The following is a 20231-nucleotide window of genomic DNA, read 5'->3' as shown; positions in this document are numbered from 1 at the left end:
GGTTTTTGAGTTTCATAGTTTATAAGTTTCATAGTTTATAAGGCCGAAAAAAGACAATCGTCCATCCAGTTCAGCCTATTTCTTGTGCACTGCAGCTATTCCGCAGCGTTGATCCAGGGGAAGGCAACAAAAAAACATGCGGTATAGGCCAATTTACATCATTGAGGAAAAATTCACTTCCCGACACCAATCTGGCAGTCAGATTAAATCCCTGGATTAATTAACTAAGCATAAGATGTAATTTTATTGTTCTCAAGAAAGGCGTCCAGGCCTCTCTTGAACTCGTTAAGTGAGTTGGACATCACCACTTCCTCTCCCAGAGAGTTCCAGAGTCTCACGGCTCTGACCGTAAAGAATCCCCTTCTATGCTGGTGCAGGAACCTCCTTTCCTCCAGACGCATAGTGTGCCCTCTCGTCTTTGTCACCATCCTTGGTATAAACAGGTCATGGGAGAGATCTCTGTACTGCCCCCTGATGTATTTATACATGTTTATGAGGTCTCCCCTAAGCCTTCTCTTTTCCAACGTAAATAGGCCTAATTTTGACAACCTCTCTGGGTATTCTAGTCCCTCCATTCCCTTTATTACCTTAGTCGCCCTCCTTTGTACCCTCTCTAGCTCCAATATGTCTTTCCTGAGCACCGGAGCCCAGAACTGTGCACAATATTCTAAGTGCGGCCTTACCAGCGCTTTATACAGAGGAAGAACAATGTTCTCATCACATGCTCCTATTCCTCTTCTGATGCATGCCATGACTCTATTTGCCTTCGCAGCTGCTGCCTGACACTGGGCACTCCAATTTAATTTGCTATTAACCAAGACGCCCAGGTCCTTCTCCATGTCAGATTTCCCCAACGGTTTCCCATTTAATATGTATGGGTGACTGCTGTTTTTCTTTCCCATGTGCATGACCTTACATTTATCGGCATTGAACCCCATTTGCCATTTTTTGGCCCAACTCCCCATGTTACATGTGTTAAAAAACTGGCAATCTTTAGTAAAAAATAAAATTAGTCATCTTGGAATTTTCACATTGACCATTATGGCTATTTTAGACTCATACTTCCTGTCCTTTAAGAAAGAGTTTTCAGCAAGCTCCTTATCATCAGAGGCAGGATTACAATGACAGATAAACACATGATCCACCAATCACAATAGGCGATGTCACAGCTGACCCTGCTCCCTTCTCTTAACAATGACCTTTGCACATGCTCATTACACGCTTCAATGTAAAAGATAGGGTCAGAGTCTGTTCACTGCTGCCAATGTACATGTGTTGTTTCCTGAAACAACAGGAAGCTAGAGTCTAAACAAGCTCCAGTGGCCAGTGTGAGAATTGCAAAATTTTTAATTTTTATTTTTAATACAGATTGGTATATATATATAAAAGAAAAATAGCCAAAATTATTTTTAAAATACATTTAACACACAAAAAAAATCAGATTTAAACAATAGGTCATTTTCTGATGACACATTCTCTTGAGACCCACCTGAAATAGCTCTTCTCTCTTTAGTAGTCCTGAGCTGTGATCCCTCTCTAGAATGAGAACTTGCTCAACATACAATTTCCTAACTACTTCTGACAGGGGGTCTTTGTGCCCTCCTCCCCCTTCCATTTGCATTTCTGTACATTTTCTACTCTCTTGTGTGCCAATATTGTAAGACCACATGAAGACCACAAAAGACTACACATGAAGACCATATTCATTTTCTTTCTTACGAGTATAAGGCCAACCAAGAACGGGACCATCAGAGCCTCAACCGAGTTCTAGCCTATAGAAACCATATTAATTTCTCAATGGGACCTGTTCTAATGACTCCTCCACTTCTTAGGGACCAAAGAACAGCCACTTGGCCTACTCTTACTATCTCCTGACCCTCTAAAATTAATGGTGAGGAAGCTGAGCCTACACTTTAGCCATCGTTGGTCATAAGTAAAAAGTCCTTAGTGCTGTGTTCCTCCTAATACATTACATTAGGACGGCATGAATATTTGAGGACATTGCTTTTTTTTTTTAAGGGAGGAGAGAACGGGGAAGGTTAGTAACGTAATTTTCTCCTAAAGGAAGCAATCTCTTTTCTGCCTCTTGACTGATTTCTTATTGTATGGCTTGCTAAGGAGGATTTAAAACAGAGTGCTAAACCATTTAAGTGCTTTGATAGACTGTGTTTCCTTCAAAACATTTTTTTCTTTTTTTTTTGCAGTGACTGCACCATTGAAATAGAATTTAAATGAACCTCCGGATAAGCATCTGAAGCCATATATCTAAACAACCATAGATCAGAAGAAAGGAGAGATGCAAAGGCCGCGTCCCTGCTTGAAGCCAGTGCTCGCTCTGTGAAGTGTTCCCTGTTGCTCTGACTGATGATCTATTCCCCATACGGGTCCGAGAGTAAATAATAATCTGCCGAATTCTCAGAACGGTAACTAATATGAAGGTGAAAGCCACCAAAGTATTTCTGGACCAACATCGGGCATAATTGGCCCCGGGAGGCCATATTTATTCCTTAACTGAATTGATGGCGCTGATGAAGCTCTGTAAATAGATAATTCATTAATAAATAAAGCCCTCGGAGTGGTTTCCTTTAGAGAGAATTAAGATGCTTAACCTGACATGGAGGGGCAGCGATCACATTTGCTTTATTACTCACAACAGGCTATGTCAAGGAAGGAGCAATGGACAGAGGGGACCCAGAGGTTGGAGGAACCCGTGTCAAAGATGACAGTAAACTTCTGTGGAGGCGTTCCAATGGAGATCTCTCCATAGTACTGGGCCTGTGATATAGAAGAAAAAGCGGTCAGGAAGCCGAGAGAGCGCATTCATCAGGAGAGCATGGTTTTGACCATAGCCTTACACACCATGTGGTTCCTCGCACACTATGTGGCTCCCCTGTACACCATGTGGTTCCCCACACACCATGTGGTTCCCCGCACACCATGTGGATCCCCGCACACCATGTGGATCCCTGCACACCATGTGGATCCCTGCACACCATGTGGTTCCCCGCACACCATGTGGTTCCTCGCACACCATGTGGATCCCTGCACACCATGTGGATCCCCACACACCATGTGGTTCCCCGCACACCATGTGGATCCCCGCACACCATGTGGATCCCTGCACACCATGTGGATCCCTGCACACCATGTGGTTCCCCGCACACCATGTGGTTCCTCGCACACCATGTGGATCCCTGCACACCATGTGGATCCCCGCACACCATGTGGATCCCTGCACACCATGTGGATCCCTGCACACCATGTGGATCCCTGCACACCATGTGGTTCCCCGCACACCATGTGGTTCCTCGCACACCATGTGGATCCCTGCACACCATGTGGATCCCCGCACACCATGTGGATCCCCGCACACCATGTGGATCCCTGCACACCATGTGGATCCCTGCATACCATGTGGTTCCCCGCACACCATGTGGATCCCTGCACACCATGTGGATCCCTGCACACCATGTGGTTCCCCGCACACCTTGTGGTTCCCCGCACACCATGGGGCTCCCCTGTACACCATGTGGTTCCCCACACACCATGTGGTTCCCCGCACACCATGTGGATCCCTGCACACCATGTGGATCCCTGCACACCATGTGGATCCCTGCACACCATGTGGTTTCCCACACACCATGTGGATTCCTGCACACCATGTGGTTTCCCACACACCATGTGGTTCCCCGCACACCATGTGGTTCCCTGTACACCGTGTGGAAGCTCGCACACCATGTGTATCCCCGCATACCGTGTGGTTCCCTGTACACCATGTGGATCCCTGAACACCATGTGGTTCCCCACACACCATGTGGATCCCTGCACACCATGTGGCTCCCCTGTACACCATGTGGTTCCCCACACACCATGTGGATCCCTGCACACCGAGACGCCGAGAGAGCGCATTCTTCAGGAGTGCATGGTTCTGACCATAGCCTTACACACCATGTGGTTCCCCGCACACTATGTGGCTCCCTGTACACCATGTGGCTCCCCACACACCATGTGGTTCCCCGCACACCATGTGGATCCCCACACACCATGTGGATCCCTGCACACCATGTGGATGCCTGCACACCATGTGGTTCCCCGCACACCATGTGGTTCCTCGCACACCATGTGGATCCCTGCACACCATGTGGATCCCCGCACACCATGTGGATCCCTGCACACCATGTGGATCCCTGCACACCATGTGGATCCCTGCACACCATGTGGTTCCCCGCACACCATGTGGTTCCTCGCACACCATGTGGATCCCTGCACACCATGTGGATCCCTGCACACCATGTGGATCCCTGCACACCATGTGGATCCCTGCACACCATGTGGTTCCTCGCACACCATGTGGATCCCTGCACACCATGTGGCTCCCCTGTACACCATGTGGTTCCCCACATACCATGTGGATCCCTGCACACCATGTGGATCCCTGCATACCATGTGGTTCCCCGCACACCATGTGGATCCCTGCACACCATGTGGATCCCTGCACACCATGTGGTTCCGCGCACACCTTGTGGTTCCCCGCACACCATGGGGCTCCCCTGTACACCATGTGGTTCCCCACACACCATGTGGTTCCCCGCACACCATGTGGATCCCTGCACACCATGTGGATCCTGCACACCATGTGGATCCCTGCACACCATGTGGTTCCCCGCACACCTTGTGGCTCCCCTGTACACCATGTGGTTCCCCTGTACACCATGTGGTTCCCCACACACCATGTGGTTCACCGCACACCATGTGGATCCCCGCACACCATGTGGATCCCTGCACACCATGTGGTTTCCCACACACCATGTGGATCCCTGCACACCATGTGGTTTCCCGCACACCATGTGTATCCCCGCACACCGTGTGGTTCCCCGTACACCATGTGGTTCCTCGCACACCATGTGGATCCCTGCACACCATGTGGATCCCTGCACACCATGTGGTTCCCCGCACACCATGTGGTTCCTCGCACACCATGTGGATCCCTGCACACCATGTGGATCCCCGCACACCATGTGGATCCCTGCACACCATGTGGATCCCTGCACACCATGTGGATCCCTGCACACCATGTGGTTCCTCGCACACCATGTGGATCCCTGCACACCATGTGGCTCCCCTGTACACCATGTGGTTCCCCACATACCATGTGGATCCCTGCACACCATGTGGATCCCTGCATACCATGTGGTTCCCCGCACACCATGTGGATCCCTGCACACCATGTGGATCCCTGCACACCATGTGGTTCCCCGCACACCTTGTGGTTCCCCGCACACCATGGGGCTCCCCTGTACACCATGTGGTTCCCCACACACCATGTGGTTCCCCGCACACCATGTGGATCCCTGCACACCATGTGGATCCCTGCACACCATGTGGATCCCTGCACACCGTGTGGTTCCCCGTACACCATGTGGATCCCTGAACACCATGTGGTTCCCCACACACCATGTGGATTCCTGCACACCATGTGGCTCCCCTGTACACCATGTGGTTCCCCACACACCATGTGGATCCCTGCACACCATGTGGATCCCTGCACACCATGTGGTTCCCCGCACACCTTGTGGCTCCCCTGTACACCATGTGGTTCCCCTGTACACCCTGTGGTTCCCCACACACCATGTGGTTCCCCGCACACCATGTGGATCCCCGCACACCATGTGGATCCCTGCACACCATGTGGTTTCCCACACACCATGTGGATCCCTGCACACCATGTGGTTTCCCGCACACCATGTGGTTCCCCGCACACCATGTGGTTCCCTGTACACCGTGTGGAAGCCCGCACACCATGTGTATCCCTGCACACCGTGTGGTTCCCCGTACACCATGTGGATCCCTGTACACCATGTGGTTCCCCACACACCATGTGGATCCCTGCACACCATGTGGCTCCCCTGTACACCATGTGGTTCCCCACACACCATGTGGATCCCTGCACACCGAGACGCCGAGAGAGCGCATTCATCAGGAGTGCATGGTTTTGACCATAGCCTTACACACCATATGGTTCCCCGCACACTATGTGGCTCCCCTGTACACCATGTGGTTCACCACACACCATGTGGTTCCCCGCACACCATGTGGATTCCCGCACACCATGTGGATCCCTGCACACCATGTGGATCCCTGCACACCATGTGGATCCCTGCACACCATGTGGTTCCTCGCACACCATGTGGATCCCTGCACACCATGTGGCTCCCCTGTACACCATGTGGTTCCCCACACACCATGTGGATCCCTGCACACCATGTGGATCCCTGCATACCATGTGGTTCCCCGCACACCATGTGGATCCCTGTACAGGATGTGGATCCCTGCACACCATGTAGTTCCCCGCACACCTTATGGTTCCCCGCACACCATGGGGCTCCCTGTACACCATGTGGTTCCCCACACACCATGTGGTTCCCCGCACACCATGTGGATCCCTGCACACCATGTGGATCCCTGCACACCATGTGGATCCCTGCACACCATGTGGTTCCCCGCACACCTTGTGGCTCCCCTGTACACCATGTGGTTCTCCACACACCATGTGGTTCCCGCACACCATGTGGATCCCTGCACACCATGTGGATCCCTGCACACCATGTGGTTTGCCACACACCATGTGGATCCCTGCACACCATGTGGTTTCCCGCACACCATGTGGTTCCCCGCACACCATGTGGTTCCCTGTACACCGTGTGGAAGCCCGCACACCATGTGGATCCCTGCACACCATGTGGTTTCCCACACACCATGTGGATCCCTGCACATCATGTGGCTCCCCAGTACACCATGTGGTTCACCACACACCATGTGGATCCCTGCACACCGAGACGCCGAGAGAGCGCATTCATCAGGAGAGCATGGTTTTGACCATAGCCTTACACACCATGTGGTTCCCCGCACACTATGTGGCTCCCCTGTACACCATGTGGTTCCCCACACACCATGTGGTTCCCCGCACACCATGTGGATCCCCGCACACCATGTGGATCCCTGCACACCATGTGGATCCCTGCACACCATGTGGATCCCTGCACACCATGTGGATCCCTGCACACCATGTGGTTCCTCGCACACCATGTGGATCCCTGCACACCATGTAGTTTCCCGCCCACCATGTGGTTCCCCGCACACCATGTGGTTCCCCGTACACCATGTGGATCCCTGAACACCATGTGGTTCCCCGCACACCATGTGGTTCCCCGCACACCATGTGGTTCCCCGTACACCATGTGGATCCCTGCACACCATGTGGTTCCCCCGCACACCATGTGGTTCCCCACACACCATGTGGTTCCCCGCACACCATGTGGTTCCCCGAATGCTATGTGGTTCCCCACACACCACGTGGCTCTCCGCACACCGTGTGGATCCCGGCCCACCATGTGGATCCCTGCACACCATGTGGATCCCTAAACACCATGTGAATGCCCGCATGCCATGTGGATGCCCGCACACCATGTGGTTCCCCACACACCATGTGGATCCCCACACACCATGTGGATGCCCGCACACCATGTGGATGCCCGCACACCATGTGTTCCTCGCACACAATGTGGTTCCCTATACACCATGTGGATCCCCGCGTACCATGTGGATCCCCGCACACCATGTGGATGCCCACACACCATGTGGATCTCCACACACCACGTGGATCCCCGCACACCATATGGATCCCCACACACTATGTGGAACCCAGCGCACCATGTGGATCCCCGCACACCATGTGGATTCCCGCACGCCAAGTGGTTCCCCGCACATCACGTGGCTCTCCACACACCATGTGGATCCTCGCACACCATGTGGATCCCCGCATACCATGTGGATCCCCACAGACCATGTGGTTCCCCGCACACCATATGGTTCCCCGCACACCATGTGGTTCTGAGCACACCATGTGGATCCCCGCACATCATGTGGTTCTTCCCACAGACTCACTTTTAATAGTTTAGGTGAACTTCTGCAAACCAGGGGCACAGCTAGATTTACCGACATTAGATCACTATGCACCTGAATCCCCCACCCCTCAAAACTTATTTTCAGTCGTACCAGCGGCATTGCTTAGAACAACTAGAAAATATACAAAACCATGAGGCAAATAGATGATCTGAGCTTAAGTCTAATATCCCCGGCTATCCAAAACTGCTGCACATTCATCAATGTTTTTTGTCCTTCTTACATCCAAGTAGTTGGTGAGTTTTTCTGAGATTTGTGTCAAAAAATTAATTGACTTTAGGTTCACTCCTTTTGTTTCCAAAAGTTGGCTCTCTGGCTCCTCTGTGGTCACACTGTCACTCAGCGTATGTCTGATGGATTGGAACTTCTTGAGGGGAATCCTAAAACAGGAAAAAATATATTTTAACATCCTCTCAATGCCCCATCCTGTATCCTGATTAAATGATGTAGCACCCAACCAGATAGCTAATTCCTCTCTGCAAGTAACACATATGTTTGAAGGTAGAGTCATTGCCTGGTTTCATTGAACCAATTACAATCAGTCCTGGTGTAATGGCGCACTGTATGTGGAAACTGGTCTGTTTTAATATGACTGCAACAGACAGGCTTTCCCATAACCAGTAGGCTTAGGTCCAAGGGGAACCCTGACCTTCACCTTTTAAAGCATATGCAGGGATCTAGGCTGCTGACTGGTGGAGAAAGATGGCAGAGAATACTTTGCTAAAACTTGCAACAATATTCTGACACCTGCAAGTTTGCTGGCAATTTCCGCAGCAACACCTCCATCACTAGGCTAAGGTCTCAGGGGAACCCTGGCCTTCGCCCTTTAACCCATATACAGAGATCTAGACTTATACAGGATCCCCAGGGTACATCATGGAACAAACTGGCAGAGAATACTTTGCTAACACTTGCAACAATATTCTGACACTTGCAAGTCTGCTGGCAATTTCCTCAGCAGCACCTCCATCACTCTTCAACAGTCTATGTGTTACTTTATTCAGCAGCGCAGCCCAAACTCTGATCACAACACCCTTCAAAGTCATCTCTCTAACAATATCTTGTCTGGCAATTTGCACGCACTTGCGGCCGATCTTTCTTAGCACATAAAAGTTCCCCCACACACAGGAGTCAAGTCTCCTAACCATCTTCTACCATTGCACTGCTCATTACACTTAGGCATCAGCTTTCAAACTCTTCTGGTGTGGTTCTCTCTGGTGCATGTACTCTTCATTAACAGGAAGAGGGCATTATACTTTCCCCTGTTGTGGCAAACATCTGGCCCTTCAAATGCAGGTTCTCTCTTGCACAGTACTTCACATGGGACAGACCTCCCACACTACAGATGAGGCTGAACCTTCTGACCCTACGTAAGCCCTAGAGTGTTGTACCTTAATTGTGAGTGCTTACCCCCTTCTGCTAGCTATCTTGTAGCACTGCTTGAGCCCTTTGACCCCTACTGGCAGAAAAGTCCCTGTTATGCTCTTTATGCACTACAGGGGGCTTAAGAAGCCACTCCAGGCTGACCACACGCTGATTCATGAAGCCTTCACCTTCAAGCCAGTGCATATTAAGGATACAGCGTATTGATGCCCTGAACATTTTGCAGGGCAAACTGATATTATTTTCACTTTTTTGACCTGTAAAATAAAGACATCCAAAAAATTTGAAGCAGTTTTACTATCTTGTAATTTCATCATAGGCTTTCATTACACCAGCCAGAAAGGTTTTATATTCTTAAAGTCCCTTGCCAAATATTTGCAAGAGAAGCAGATGTCCCAATGTAAGGAGTACGTCTTTTAAAATGATTGCATTATAAATAATACAGAATGCATAGCTAATGTATCGGGTAAATGGAAAGTTATTGAGTGTGTCCTCACCAGACTTCCATTTGGTCTTGTTAAAAAGCAATGTGTCACACCCGTCTGTAGGACAATGGACAAATCAAAGACTTATTCTCAAGTAGCTGAGCTTGACGTCTGACCTTGGCACCCTTGAAACTTCAAGCTCTTAAAGAAAAAGTATGTTCTTGGTTGTGCAAAGAGGGGGCCAATCCAGGTTAGTCCTATCTTTTTTGTTATTGGCTGGTGGGAACATTCTGAGGGATAAGAAGAGAGTAAGGAATGGCCCAATGGTCATTGAAAGGGTCTACAAGGGAGAAAACAAACACCACTCCTTCTGTCCTGGAATCAGCACTTCAGACCGGGGAGCATGCCCAGGGGCCTCCACCACTCTGGGAACTTAGTGGTACCATAATGGGGGTTAATTTTTGTCTTGGCTATGCCCATCTCTTTTATGTTTGCCACTGTGTGTTTTGACTTTGCATATATTATCAAGTAATTAGGGCTAATTTTTTCACACATGTATCCAAAAATAATGATGTCTAGTAATTATTATTATATCTGTGATTCCAAAATAATCAGTTCTCGGATGGTTGTTTTTTCGGGATGTGTTTCAAACTTTTTCTTGGTGGGTTTAGCCAACACTCCAGTCTAATAAGGCATTTCTCAGCCCTTTTCTTAGGATAAGTGGCCCCCAGCAGTCAGCAAATTATTACATATTCCATGGGAATAAACCTTTGGGCACAGTCAGACGTTTGTATATATCGGACTGAGATTGGACCTCAATGCACGGACTGGCCGGTGGGTTTCCCTCCCCGAGCGTGACAGCTTCATAGATCTCGATCCGATTTACACGGATGTCTGACTGCAACTTTTAAAAAAAATTGTGATTTAAGCTGCCAAGCTTCCAGACTAAGCAAGAATGGAACATGAGCTATCAAAAAGTTGGTGTCACGCAAGGTGTAGGAAAGACTAAGTGCAACACAAAGGGAAGGGGGAGGAGGGGGCCCAGACTCTAGGGAAAGGGGGTAGTGGAGACCTCCTAAGCTGACCGTATATCACCCTGTCTTCCCTAACGTCCCTATATTTGTTCCGCACCAATCGCCGCACAGGAACCTCACCCCGTCTTTACCGGCCATTTGGCCCTGGCTAGGGAAAGGAGGGGATGAGCACTAGTCGATCCTCACAGACAACTAAAGACAACAAGGGGGAACAAACACGGTAAGATACCTTAGCTCTTGTCGACCTCAGAGAGATGAACACACGTCCTCTTAGCAACAGAGAGGAAGAAGTACGGCACTAGTTCCAAGCCTTCAACAAGGGGTCATGTGAGTATTGCCGGCACCTCCTTCTAGCAAACAGCAGGCATTTATACACCCAGGACAGGGTGTTAATTAGCAAGAGGAAGGTAGCCACTGGGTCCTAGAGAGACAGCTTCTAAGAAGGTGTCTGTAATGCTAAACGAAGAGATCTCCTGCAACCAACTGCAGGGCGACTGTCTGTCACTTCTGACACACCCGTGACAGTTGGCTTGGTTACACAGTTAAAAAATGTGCCACAATCTTTCTTTTCCCAAAAAGCAACTTCAAATCGTTGGCAAGTATGGTTTTACGGTGTTACCCCATTTTCTCTGTAACTCGTCTTCTACAACCGTCAAGTTTGTTTCTTTTATTAAATACATCTGATAAAGATACATGTGACAAAGGTCGGAATGAGATTATGGGACAGGAAGTCTGTGCAAACTTCCCCCAACTTATCACACTTCATCAAAAGATATGAAAAAGTTGAGAAAGTTGTGAAACATTAGTTTATTATTTTGCACGGACATGCCCTTATATTATGTTTTACACAGTTTAGGAAAGTAAAGGCTTCTGTAAAGTTTTTACATTTGAAAGTAATTTTGTAGTTTTATACAGGACTCGGGAAGATGAAGAAGGTCACATATTATATGGAAACACTTGTGCAAGTACGAAACCAACTTTTGGTAAACCCGTGTTGGCTTGTGAACTGCAGGGGAAATAGAGGCGATAACAATACCCAAAGTTATTACTCATTCTTACTATTTATGAGCACAACTCAATCAAAAGAATACATATCAATGCTTAAAACAAACTACTAAAATATAAAATTAACCACAGAGAAAGCATATCAGGAATCTTGTATCTCGGTACTCTTGGCTGGAGGAAATTTTTTGTTTTTGCACTTTAGGTTTTTACTCCTCTTCCACCAAGAAACATAGCTTTTTTATTTTTCTGTTGCCATTTTTATTATTTGCAGAATGAGTTGTAGTTTTGAACGACACCAGTCACTTTACCATATAATGTACTTGAAACCAGTAAACAAAAACAAAACAAGCAGCAATATCAATTTCATTTTCTCAGAATGGGAAATAAGGAGTTACTTAAACTTTTTTTTTTTTAACAATTTTTCCATATTTTCTTAGTCACCTCTAGGGTAACTTATACCTGTGATCATTTCTTTGCTTGCACAATAACTCCGATATTTTAGTATAGCAATATATGGTAAAATTATTGATCTTCAACCATGGGATGAGATTCATAGGAGCATCGAGAGAGCACAGATGCACCCCGGCAATTTGTGTCATGGGGTGGCAGATTGGTGCCATAACTGATCAGGATTTAACTCAAAATTATGAATTTACAAAATTACTTAAAGGGCTTCTCTCCCAAAAAAACAAGTAATCCCCTATGCAAAGGATAGGAAAATATTTCCTGATCACAGAGGATCCAATAGTTGGGATCACCAACTATCCAGATATTGGGGCTTTGAAACCACGAAAATGGAGTGGAGATGCATGTGCTCAGCCTCCGCTCCGTTCTTTGTCCATGGGACTGCAGGAAATAGCCAACAGCTCTCGGCAGTTCCATAGGAAATTAATGGAGCAAAGACCAAGTCTGGCGACCTCCACTCCACCAGCATGGTGCTGTAGGACCCCATTCTCAGGATTCCAAAGACCCAAACTTGGAATCACTATAGGTCCTCGAAGTTGAACCACCATGGATCAGCAAGTTATCTCCTACAGATAGAGGATACCTTGTTTTTTGGTAATGACCCTTTATCTTTTTTCTGTAATTTATGGATATATTGATGGCTCTCCCATAATGTCACGGGTGTGTCATGTGTAACAGACAGTCGCTCTGGATCTGGCTGTAGAAGGCAATTGTGCTTGGCATTACAGACACCTTCTTAATCCTTCTGCCTTTATGACCCAGCGGCAACCTCCCTCCTGCTGCTGATTGACACACCTTTGCCTGGGAGTTAAAATCACTCAGTTTGCTCCAGGGAATCGCCGGTGATACTTCTATGTACAGGCTTGGAGCACTAGCAGCCGGCTAGCGTCTTCTCTGGTGTCCTTGAAGGACAGTTGGCGTTACTACTCTGGGGTCTGCTCAAGCTAAGTTTATCCCCTTTGTTTGTCTACCTTGTTGTCTTTAGTTTGTAGTGGGTCCTGACCAGTGCTTCCCCCCCTCCCTATCTAGGGCCAATCTCTAGGGTCATCCAGGGTTTAGGGTCCTGCTCAGCGATAGGTGTGGAACCTGTATAGGGACGGTAGGGTAGGCAGGGTGATATTAGATCTGCCTAGGGGTCTCCACTCCCCCTTTCCCTAGTGTTTGGGCTTCCTCCCCCTCTTCCCTTCGTGTTGCACTTAGTCTTTCCCTCACCTTGCGTGACACATACATAGGTGCTTGGCTTGATACAAGTCAGAGCTCTGATAATCATAGACTAAGGCCAGTTTCAACATTTCCGAGTTTCACGGCACATGTACAGACTGTGGTTTCCAGATCGGCTGTGGTTCCCAAGAGACCCAAGGTCAGTCTGGAAATCAGGGTCCCAGCACCATAGTGTCCATCAAATGACAAGCACAGATTGGTATCTTTGGGAAAAATCAATGAACTCCCACTGAATGACAGCAAACCGAGGATTTGTAAACTGGATGAAGTTGATACAAAAAGTTGATTGGAACATGAAAAAACTTTATGATACAAAGCACAACAGAAAACAGAATCGTCTGAAGTGACACTTTAATTTTATATAAGACATTTAAAAAATATATATAAAAAATACTTTTTTATTTAAAAAATAAAATATATTTTGTAACATGGTGAATGTCCCTGTGATTGTCAATAACCTGTACTGTACAGCATTAATTATTAATGGGTTGTGGCCTGCAGACATATTTTCATAAGTTGCTGTATGCTGACCTTCACACCGGCCATTATTATTTCATTGTACATAGCAGCAAATCAGAACAAATTTACACAGATTACCCACCATGCGATAACTGCTAAGACTGCAAAGAGTTAACCACGTCCTGAGAGCTGGGCAGGGACGTAAGAACTTTTTTTTATTAAAAAAAAACCCACCAAGATATGAGAGTAGATATGTAATAATGCTGCAACACATGGAATTGAGGGAGAATGTGTTAAAAAATGTTTAAATGTTATGTACACTTTCGTACAGAATATTTTTCATCATTTATTTGTTTCTTAAATGCAAAGTTAAGCAACTTTCTAAATAGTCTTTATTAAAAAAAAAATCTACCATTTTGCTGCTGCAGAATCTGTAAGATCTAGATCTACTGAAAAAAATGTTTCCAATCCATCAGAGCTCTTGGTTCTCTCTGCTCCTCTCTGTTTTAGAGATAGCATTAGGGAGAGGGGATTTTTCACAGATTTCCACAGTACGGAGAAAGGATCTACAGTCTTAGATAGGGCAGAAATGGATATAGAAAAAGAAGAAAGCACATAATGAGGAAATAGATGCTGGATAAACGCTGTTCTGATATATGAGCAAATGAAGACAGCAGCACCCTGAATACAAACAGATCTCACAATCAGCCTATATTACTGGGAGAGACATACAAAGGTCACATCCAGCCTATATTACTGGGAGAGACACAAAGCTCACATCCCGCCTATATTACTGGGAGAGACACAAAGCTCACATACAGGCTATATTACTGGGAGAGACACAAAGACCTCACATCCAGCCTATATTACTGGGAGAGACACACAGACCTCAAATCCAGCTTATATTACTGGGAGAGACACACAGATCTCACACTACGCCTATATTTCTGGGAGACACACAGAGCTCACATCCAGCCTATATTACTGGGAGACACACAGACCTCACATCCAGCCTATATTACTGGGAGACACACAGAGCTCACATCCAGCCTATATTACTGGGAGAGACACACAGACCTCACATCCAGCCTATATTACTGGGAGAGGTACACAGACCTCACATCCAGCCTATATTACTGGGAGACACACAGAGCTCACATTCAGCCTATATTACTGGGAGAGACACACAGAGCTCACATCCAGCCTATATTACTGGGAGAGACACACAGACCTCACATCCAGCCTATATTACTGGGAGACACACAGAGCTCACATTCAGCCTATATTACTGGGAGAGACACACAAAGCTCACATCCAGCCTTTATTACTGGGAGAGACACACAGACCTCACATCCAGCCTATATTACTGGGAGAGGTACGCAGACCTCACATCCAACCTATATTACTGGGAGAGACACGCAGACCTAACATCCAGCCTATATTACTAAGAGACACACAGAGCTTACATCTAACTGGGAGTCACACAGAGCTCATATCCAATCTATATTACTGGCAATGACATGCAACACTCACACCCAGCCTATATTACTCGAAGAGACACCCCTACAAGAGAAAAATCTGAATCTTGGATCAGACCGGAAACTGCATATCAAGAGGTCTGAAAATGGAGGATATGGGGCTACAATGAACATCCATGTGTACAATAGGTTCATGGAAAATGGAAAAAAATTTCATTACATTATATAACCTAGAAACAATGCTAGACAAGGCATTTTATGGCAGCACGTGTAGTGGCTATGAGTCCATAGTACGGAAGAGTAGAGACAAGAGTGCATGAACCCTAGAAAGTGATGCAAGAAATATTGTACTAACGGCATCAATCTATATGACCTCATAGAAAAGCGAATTACAATAAAGGGGAAATGTGACCGAGTAGCAGGTTTCAGGAGAGCTAGCTGTTTTGTTCACTTCAGAGATTGCATCTGGGCAGGTCTTGCCACACTAATCTACTGATGACTGCTTCATTCAGCAGTTGTAATGGGTCTGTAGTACTGTATGCAGAGCAGGTCCTTATCAATGGGCACGGTCTCTACTGCACTATGCTTAATTTTGTCCTTTTGGTCCATGACTCTCTAGCAATTTCATAGTACAGTGTTTAGTGCTGCAACACTCCTGTAATTCAGTTTGGTGCCAAGCATAACTATAGTGGGTGCAAAGGATACTAGGGAGCTGCAAAAGGTCCCTTTGGCTCATTAAAAGACCTGTTAAGGTTATGGACCCTGTTAGAAATTTTGCTTTGGACCCCACAAGCATTTGCACCATGAGGTTCCTCCAGCAAGCTGGCAGTCAAAAAATGGCAGAGTAAAAGATTGCTGCCACATAAAGGCGCCTACTGAATATCTGCCATAAAAGGGGCAAGACGTGCATTATGAAAAGGCACGAACACTCGGGCAGAAAGTAGGGACACACCAAAGAAAACAAAAACCAATACAAAAGGGAAATGCAAAAACACTAAGAGGGCAAATCCAGATGTCCACGAAACATGGTCATTGTACGGAACGGCTATGGGTCTCTGGATTGCCCTTGACAACCTCACAGGGATACATGAGGCTGATAAGTGAACCATGTCATCTTATTTGATGGACGTCTAGGGGTTACCCTCTTATAGATATTGAAGGAATATAGATAATGCATTTTACTCTTTGGGACTGGTTTCACCAACGATGAGGTAGAGGCAAGTAACGTACTCAGCTCCGCGATATTTATAGTTTCTGCATATAAACCATCACTTACCGAATCAGCGCCTTTGTGCTCCACGAGAAAAAGAAAAGCAGAAAAAGTATCTGAATCTTCATGGTGCTTCTCGCTCAGCTTTCGGTCAGGGCAGTCACTGAAGAGCTCACTTGGTGCCTCTGCTCGGCTCGCTTCCTCTGTGGTTTCCACAGTCAAATTTTGACATTTCTGTCGAGCGCTTGCTCATTTTTTCTGCATACCAGTCAGATTAAAGCACGCTTCTCTGTATACAGTCACACAATTGGTCCTCGCATTTGTCACTCTGCGGTCCCGGCATTTGGATGATAATTGTCTAACAAGTGCACATGACTAATTGTAACGGGTCCGGGAGGCGGACTGTAACGGGTCCGGGAGGCGGAACCTCTGAGCTACTATACAAGGGGGCGGCCCTTGTAAGGGAGCGGGTGGCAGTCTCTGGGTGAACGGACAGGGAGTTACGGCAAGTGATCAGGGCAGTCTCTGGGTAAGGGGTAGGTACGACCTGTGATGGCAGAGCCTCCGGGTAGGCTAGCAGGCAGGTGGTAGATGTGTGCTCCCAGGTGAGCAAGCGAGAGTCTCTGGAATAGCAGGTGGTCACGGCACGTGACGGCGGAACCTCCGGGCTGGCAGGCAGGTAGGTAACGGAGAAGCGCTCCCAGGTGAGCGGGCAAGAGTCTCTGGAATAGCTGATGGTCACCGCACGTGACAACGGGACCTCCGGGCTGAAGCACAGGTGAGACACAGGTGCAAACAACATTGCTCGGGCACCTCCATTTTGGAGGAGGTGCCTTATATATGATGAAGTCCTCCGGCCATTGGCCGGGGACTCTTTAGGGCGGCGCGCGCGGCCCCTTTAAGAGGAGGGGAGCGCGCGCGCGCGCGCCCTAAGCACAGGGGCCGGGAAGGAGCGCGCGCTGAGAGCAGAGCAGGAGGAGGACGCCGGGACGGAGCGCGCGCTGACAGCAGAGCGGGGGGAGGAAGCCGGGCACGGAGCAGAGCGGTGAGAGGAGCAGCGTCCCTGCCTAGCAGAGGGCAGGGACGCCGGCACTACAGTACCCCCCCCTTTAGGCCCCCCCTTTTTTAGGCCAGACAGAAATTTAGCTAGGATGAGAGGGGCATGGATGTTCTCCCGGGGCTCCCACGTTCTCTCCTCAGGACCAAACCCCTTCCAATCTACCAGGAAAAAGGTCTTTCCTCTTACCCTTTTGGTGGCAAGAATGTTCTCTACCTCAAACTCGTCCTCAGCAGAAACCGGAGCAGGAGGCGTACCTGTAGACTTGGAAAAAGAGTTAAGTACCACAGGTTTGAGGAGAGACACATGGAAGGAGTTAGGGATCCGTAAGTTGGCCGGGAGTTTCAATTTATAGGCCACCGGGTTGATCTGACTGATGACCTCCAGTGGGCCGATGAACCGAGGCCCTAACTTATAGGAAGGGATCTTGAGCCGGACATATTTGGACGAGAGCCAGACTTTATCCCCAGGGCGGAATTGAGGAGGGTCCAGACGTTTTTTGTCAGCGTGTCTTTTCATACGCTCGGATGACAGAAGGAGTGCGGACCGGGTACTCTCCCATATGGAGGAAAATTTGTTAACAAGAGATTCCGCAGCCGGATTGTCCGCCGAGGTGGAGACGGGAAACGGGATCCGAGGATGCTGACCGTAGACTACAAAAAACGGGGATTTGGAGGAAGACTCGCTCTCGTGATTGTTGTACGAGAATTCGGCCCATGGCAGGAGATCCACCCAGTCAGAATGGTGGGCATTAACGAAGTGCCGAAGGTAACTGGTCAGGTTCTGATTGATCCGCTCCACTTGACCATTAGACTGTGGGTGGTAAGCGGAGGAGAAGTCCAGGGTGACGTCCAGCAATTTACAAGTGGCTCTCCAGAAACGGGAAGTGAACTGTACCCCACGATCCGACACGATGTGACGGGGCAGGCCATGAAGACGGAAGATGTGGCGGATAAAGTCTTTAGCCAGCTCGGGTGCAGACGGAAGACCTGGCAGTGGAATGAAGTGAGCCATCTTGGAGAAGCGGTCAGCGACCACCCAAATGACCGTACAACCGGCAGAGACGGGCAGATCAGTAATGAAGTCCATCGCTATATGCTGCCAGGGGGCAGCAGGTACTGGCAGAGGTAGGAGGCGGCCGGCCGGCAGGTGTCTCGGAACTTTGTTGCGGGCGCAGGACACACAGGCAGAAACAAAGTCTATTACATCCTTGTGCAGGTTAGGCCACCAGTAGTGCCGGGTAATAAGCTGGAGGGTCTTTTTCTGACCGGCGTGGCCAGCTAGTTTAGACGAATGACCCCAGTGTAGAATCTTCTCCCGATCAGGTACTGGTACGAACGTCTTACCAGGAGGAAGACGATTTAGACTCACGGGAGCCACCTGCATTACTCTGGCGGGATCGATGATATGTTTCGGATCCTCCTCGAGATCAGACACCAGAAAGGATCGAGACAAGGCATCCGCCTTGACGTTTTTGTCAGCCGGGCGAAAATGAAGGACAAAATCAAAACGAGCAAAAAACAAGGACCACCGGGCTTGGCGCGGGTTAAGTCTCTGGGCATGCTGGAGGTAAGCCAAGTTCTTGTGGTCAGTGTAAATTATTACCGGGTGAAGAGCCCCCTCGAGCAGGTAACGCCACTCCTCCAATGCCAGTTTGATGGCCAATAACTCTCGGTCTCCTATGGAATAGTTGCGCTCAGAGGAGGAGAAGAGTTTAGAGAAGAAGCCACAAGTTACCATCCTCCCGGAAGATGATTTTTGAGTAAGTACCGCTCCGGCTCCAGAGGAGGAGGCGTCAACTTCCAGGAAGAACTGCTTGTTGCCATCTGGGCGATGCAGCACCGGGGCGGAAGAGAAGGCCTGTTTAAGGGAAAGAAAGGCCTCCTCTGCTTCGGGTGGCCACTCTTTGGGATTAGTACCTTTACGGGTGAGCGCAGAAATTGGGGCCGTCCGGGAAGAGAAGTGTGGTATGAAGAGGCGGTAGTAGTTGGCGAAGCCCAGGAAACGCTGAATGGCCTTCAACCCCTCCGGTCGGGGCCATTTCTCGATGGCAGACAGTTTCTCAGGATCCATTTGAAGGCCGGTCTGAGAGATAATGTAGCCCAGAAACGGAAGCGAGGTCTGCACAAAGAGGCACTTCTCAAATTTGGCGTAGAGATGGTTCTGCCTTAGCCTGAGCAGGACCTGACGAACGTCCCTCCGGTGAGTCTGGAGATCCGGAGAGAAGACCAAGATGTCGTCCAGGTACACCACTACGCAGGAGTAGAGAAGGTCCCGGAAGATGTCATTGACCAACTCTTGAAAGACGGCAGGAGCGTTACAGAGACCAAAGGGCATTACCAGGTATTCATAGTGGCCGTCCCGGGTGTTGAATGCCGTCTTCCATTCATCCCCCTGACGAATACGAACCAGGTTGTACGCCCCACGAAGGTCCAGTTTGGTGAAGATCCTAGCCCCCCTCAGACGATCAAATAATTCTGGAATGAGCGGAAGGGGGTACTTATTCTTCACCGTGATCAGGTTTAGGCCTCT

The 20231-nt window shown here is 48.5% G+C and overlaps 1 protein-coding gene across 1 annotated transcript in view; it reads right to left on the bottom strand.

Annotated features, from left to right (window-relative positions):
• LOC141172104 (cathepsin D-like) overlaps positions 1 to 17016 on the bottom strand; it is a 56481-nt gene extending 39465 nt beyond the window's left edge. Inside the window, exons 1-3 of the mRNA XM_073655959.1 lie at positions 16709 to 17016; positions 8186 to 8342; positions 2652 to 2775 (exon numbers count right to left, since the gene is read on the bottom strand). Of these exons, the coding sequence (XP_073512060.1) occupies positions 2652 to 2775; positions 8186 to 8342; positions 16709 to 16770 (343 nt within the window). The 5' untranslated portion in view covers positions 16771 to 17016. The remainder of the gene's footprint in view (positions 1 to 2651; positions 2776 to 8185; positions 8343 to 16708) is intronic.
• Between the last annotated feature and the right edge of the window lie 3215 nt (positions 17017 to 20231).

Source organism: Phyllobates terribilis, unplaced genomic scaffold (assembly GCF_046119375.1).
Source record: "Phyllobates terribilis strain yellow unplaced genomic scaffold, ASM4611937v1 Scaffold_12__6_contigs__length_324123572, whole genome shotgun sequence".
Classification (NCBI taxonomy): Eukaryota; Metazoa; Chordata; class Amphibia; order Anura; family Dendrobatidae; genus Phyllobates; species Phyllobates terribilis.
This window is presented reverse-complemented; position numbering and strand designations above follow the sequence as displayed.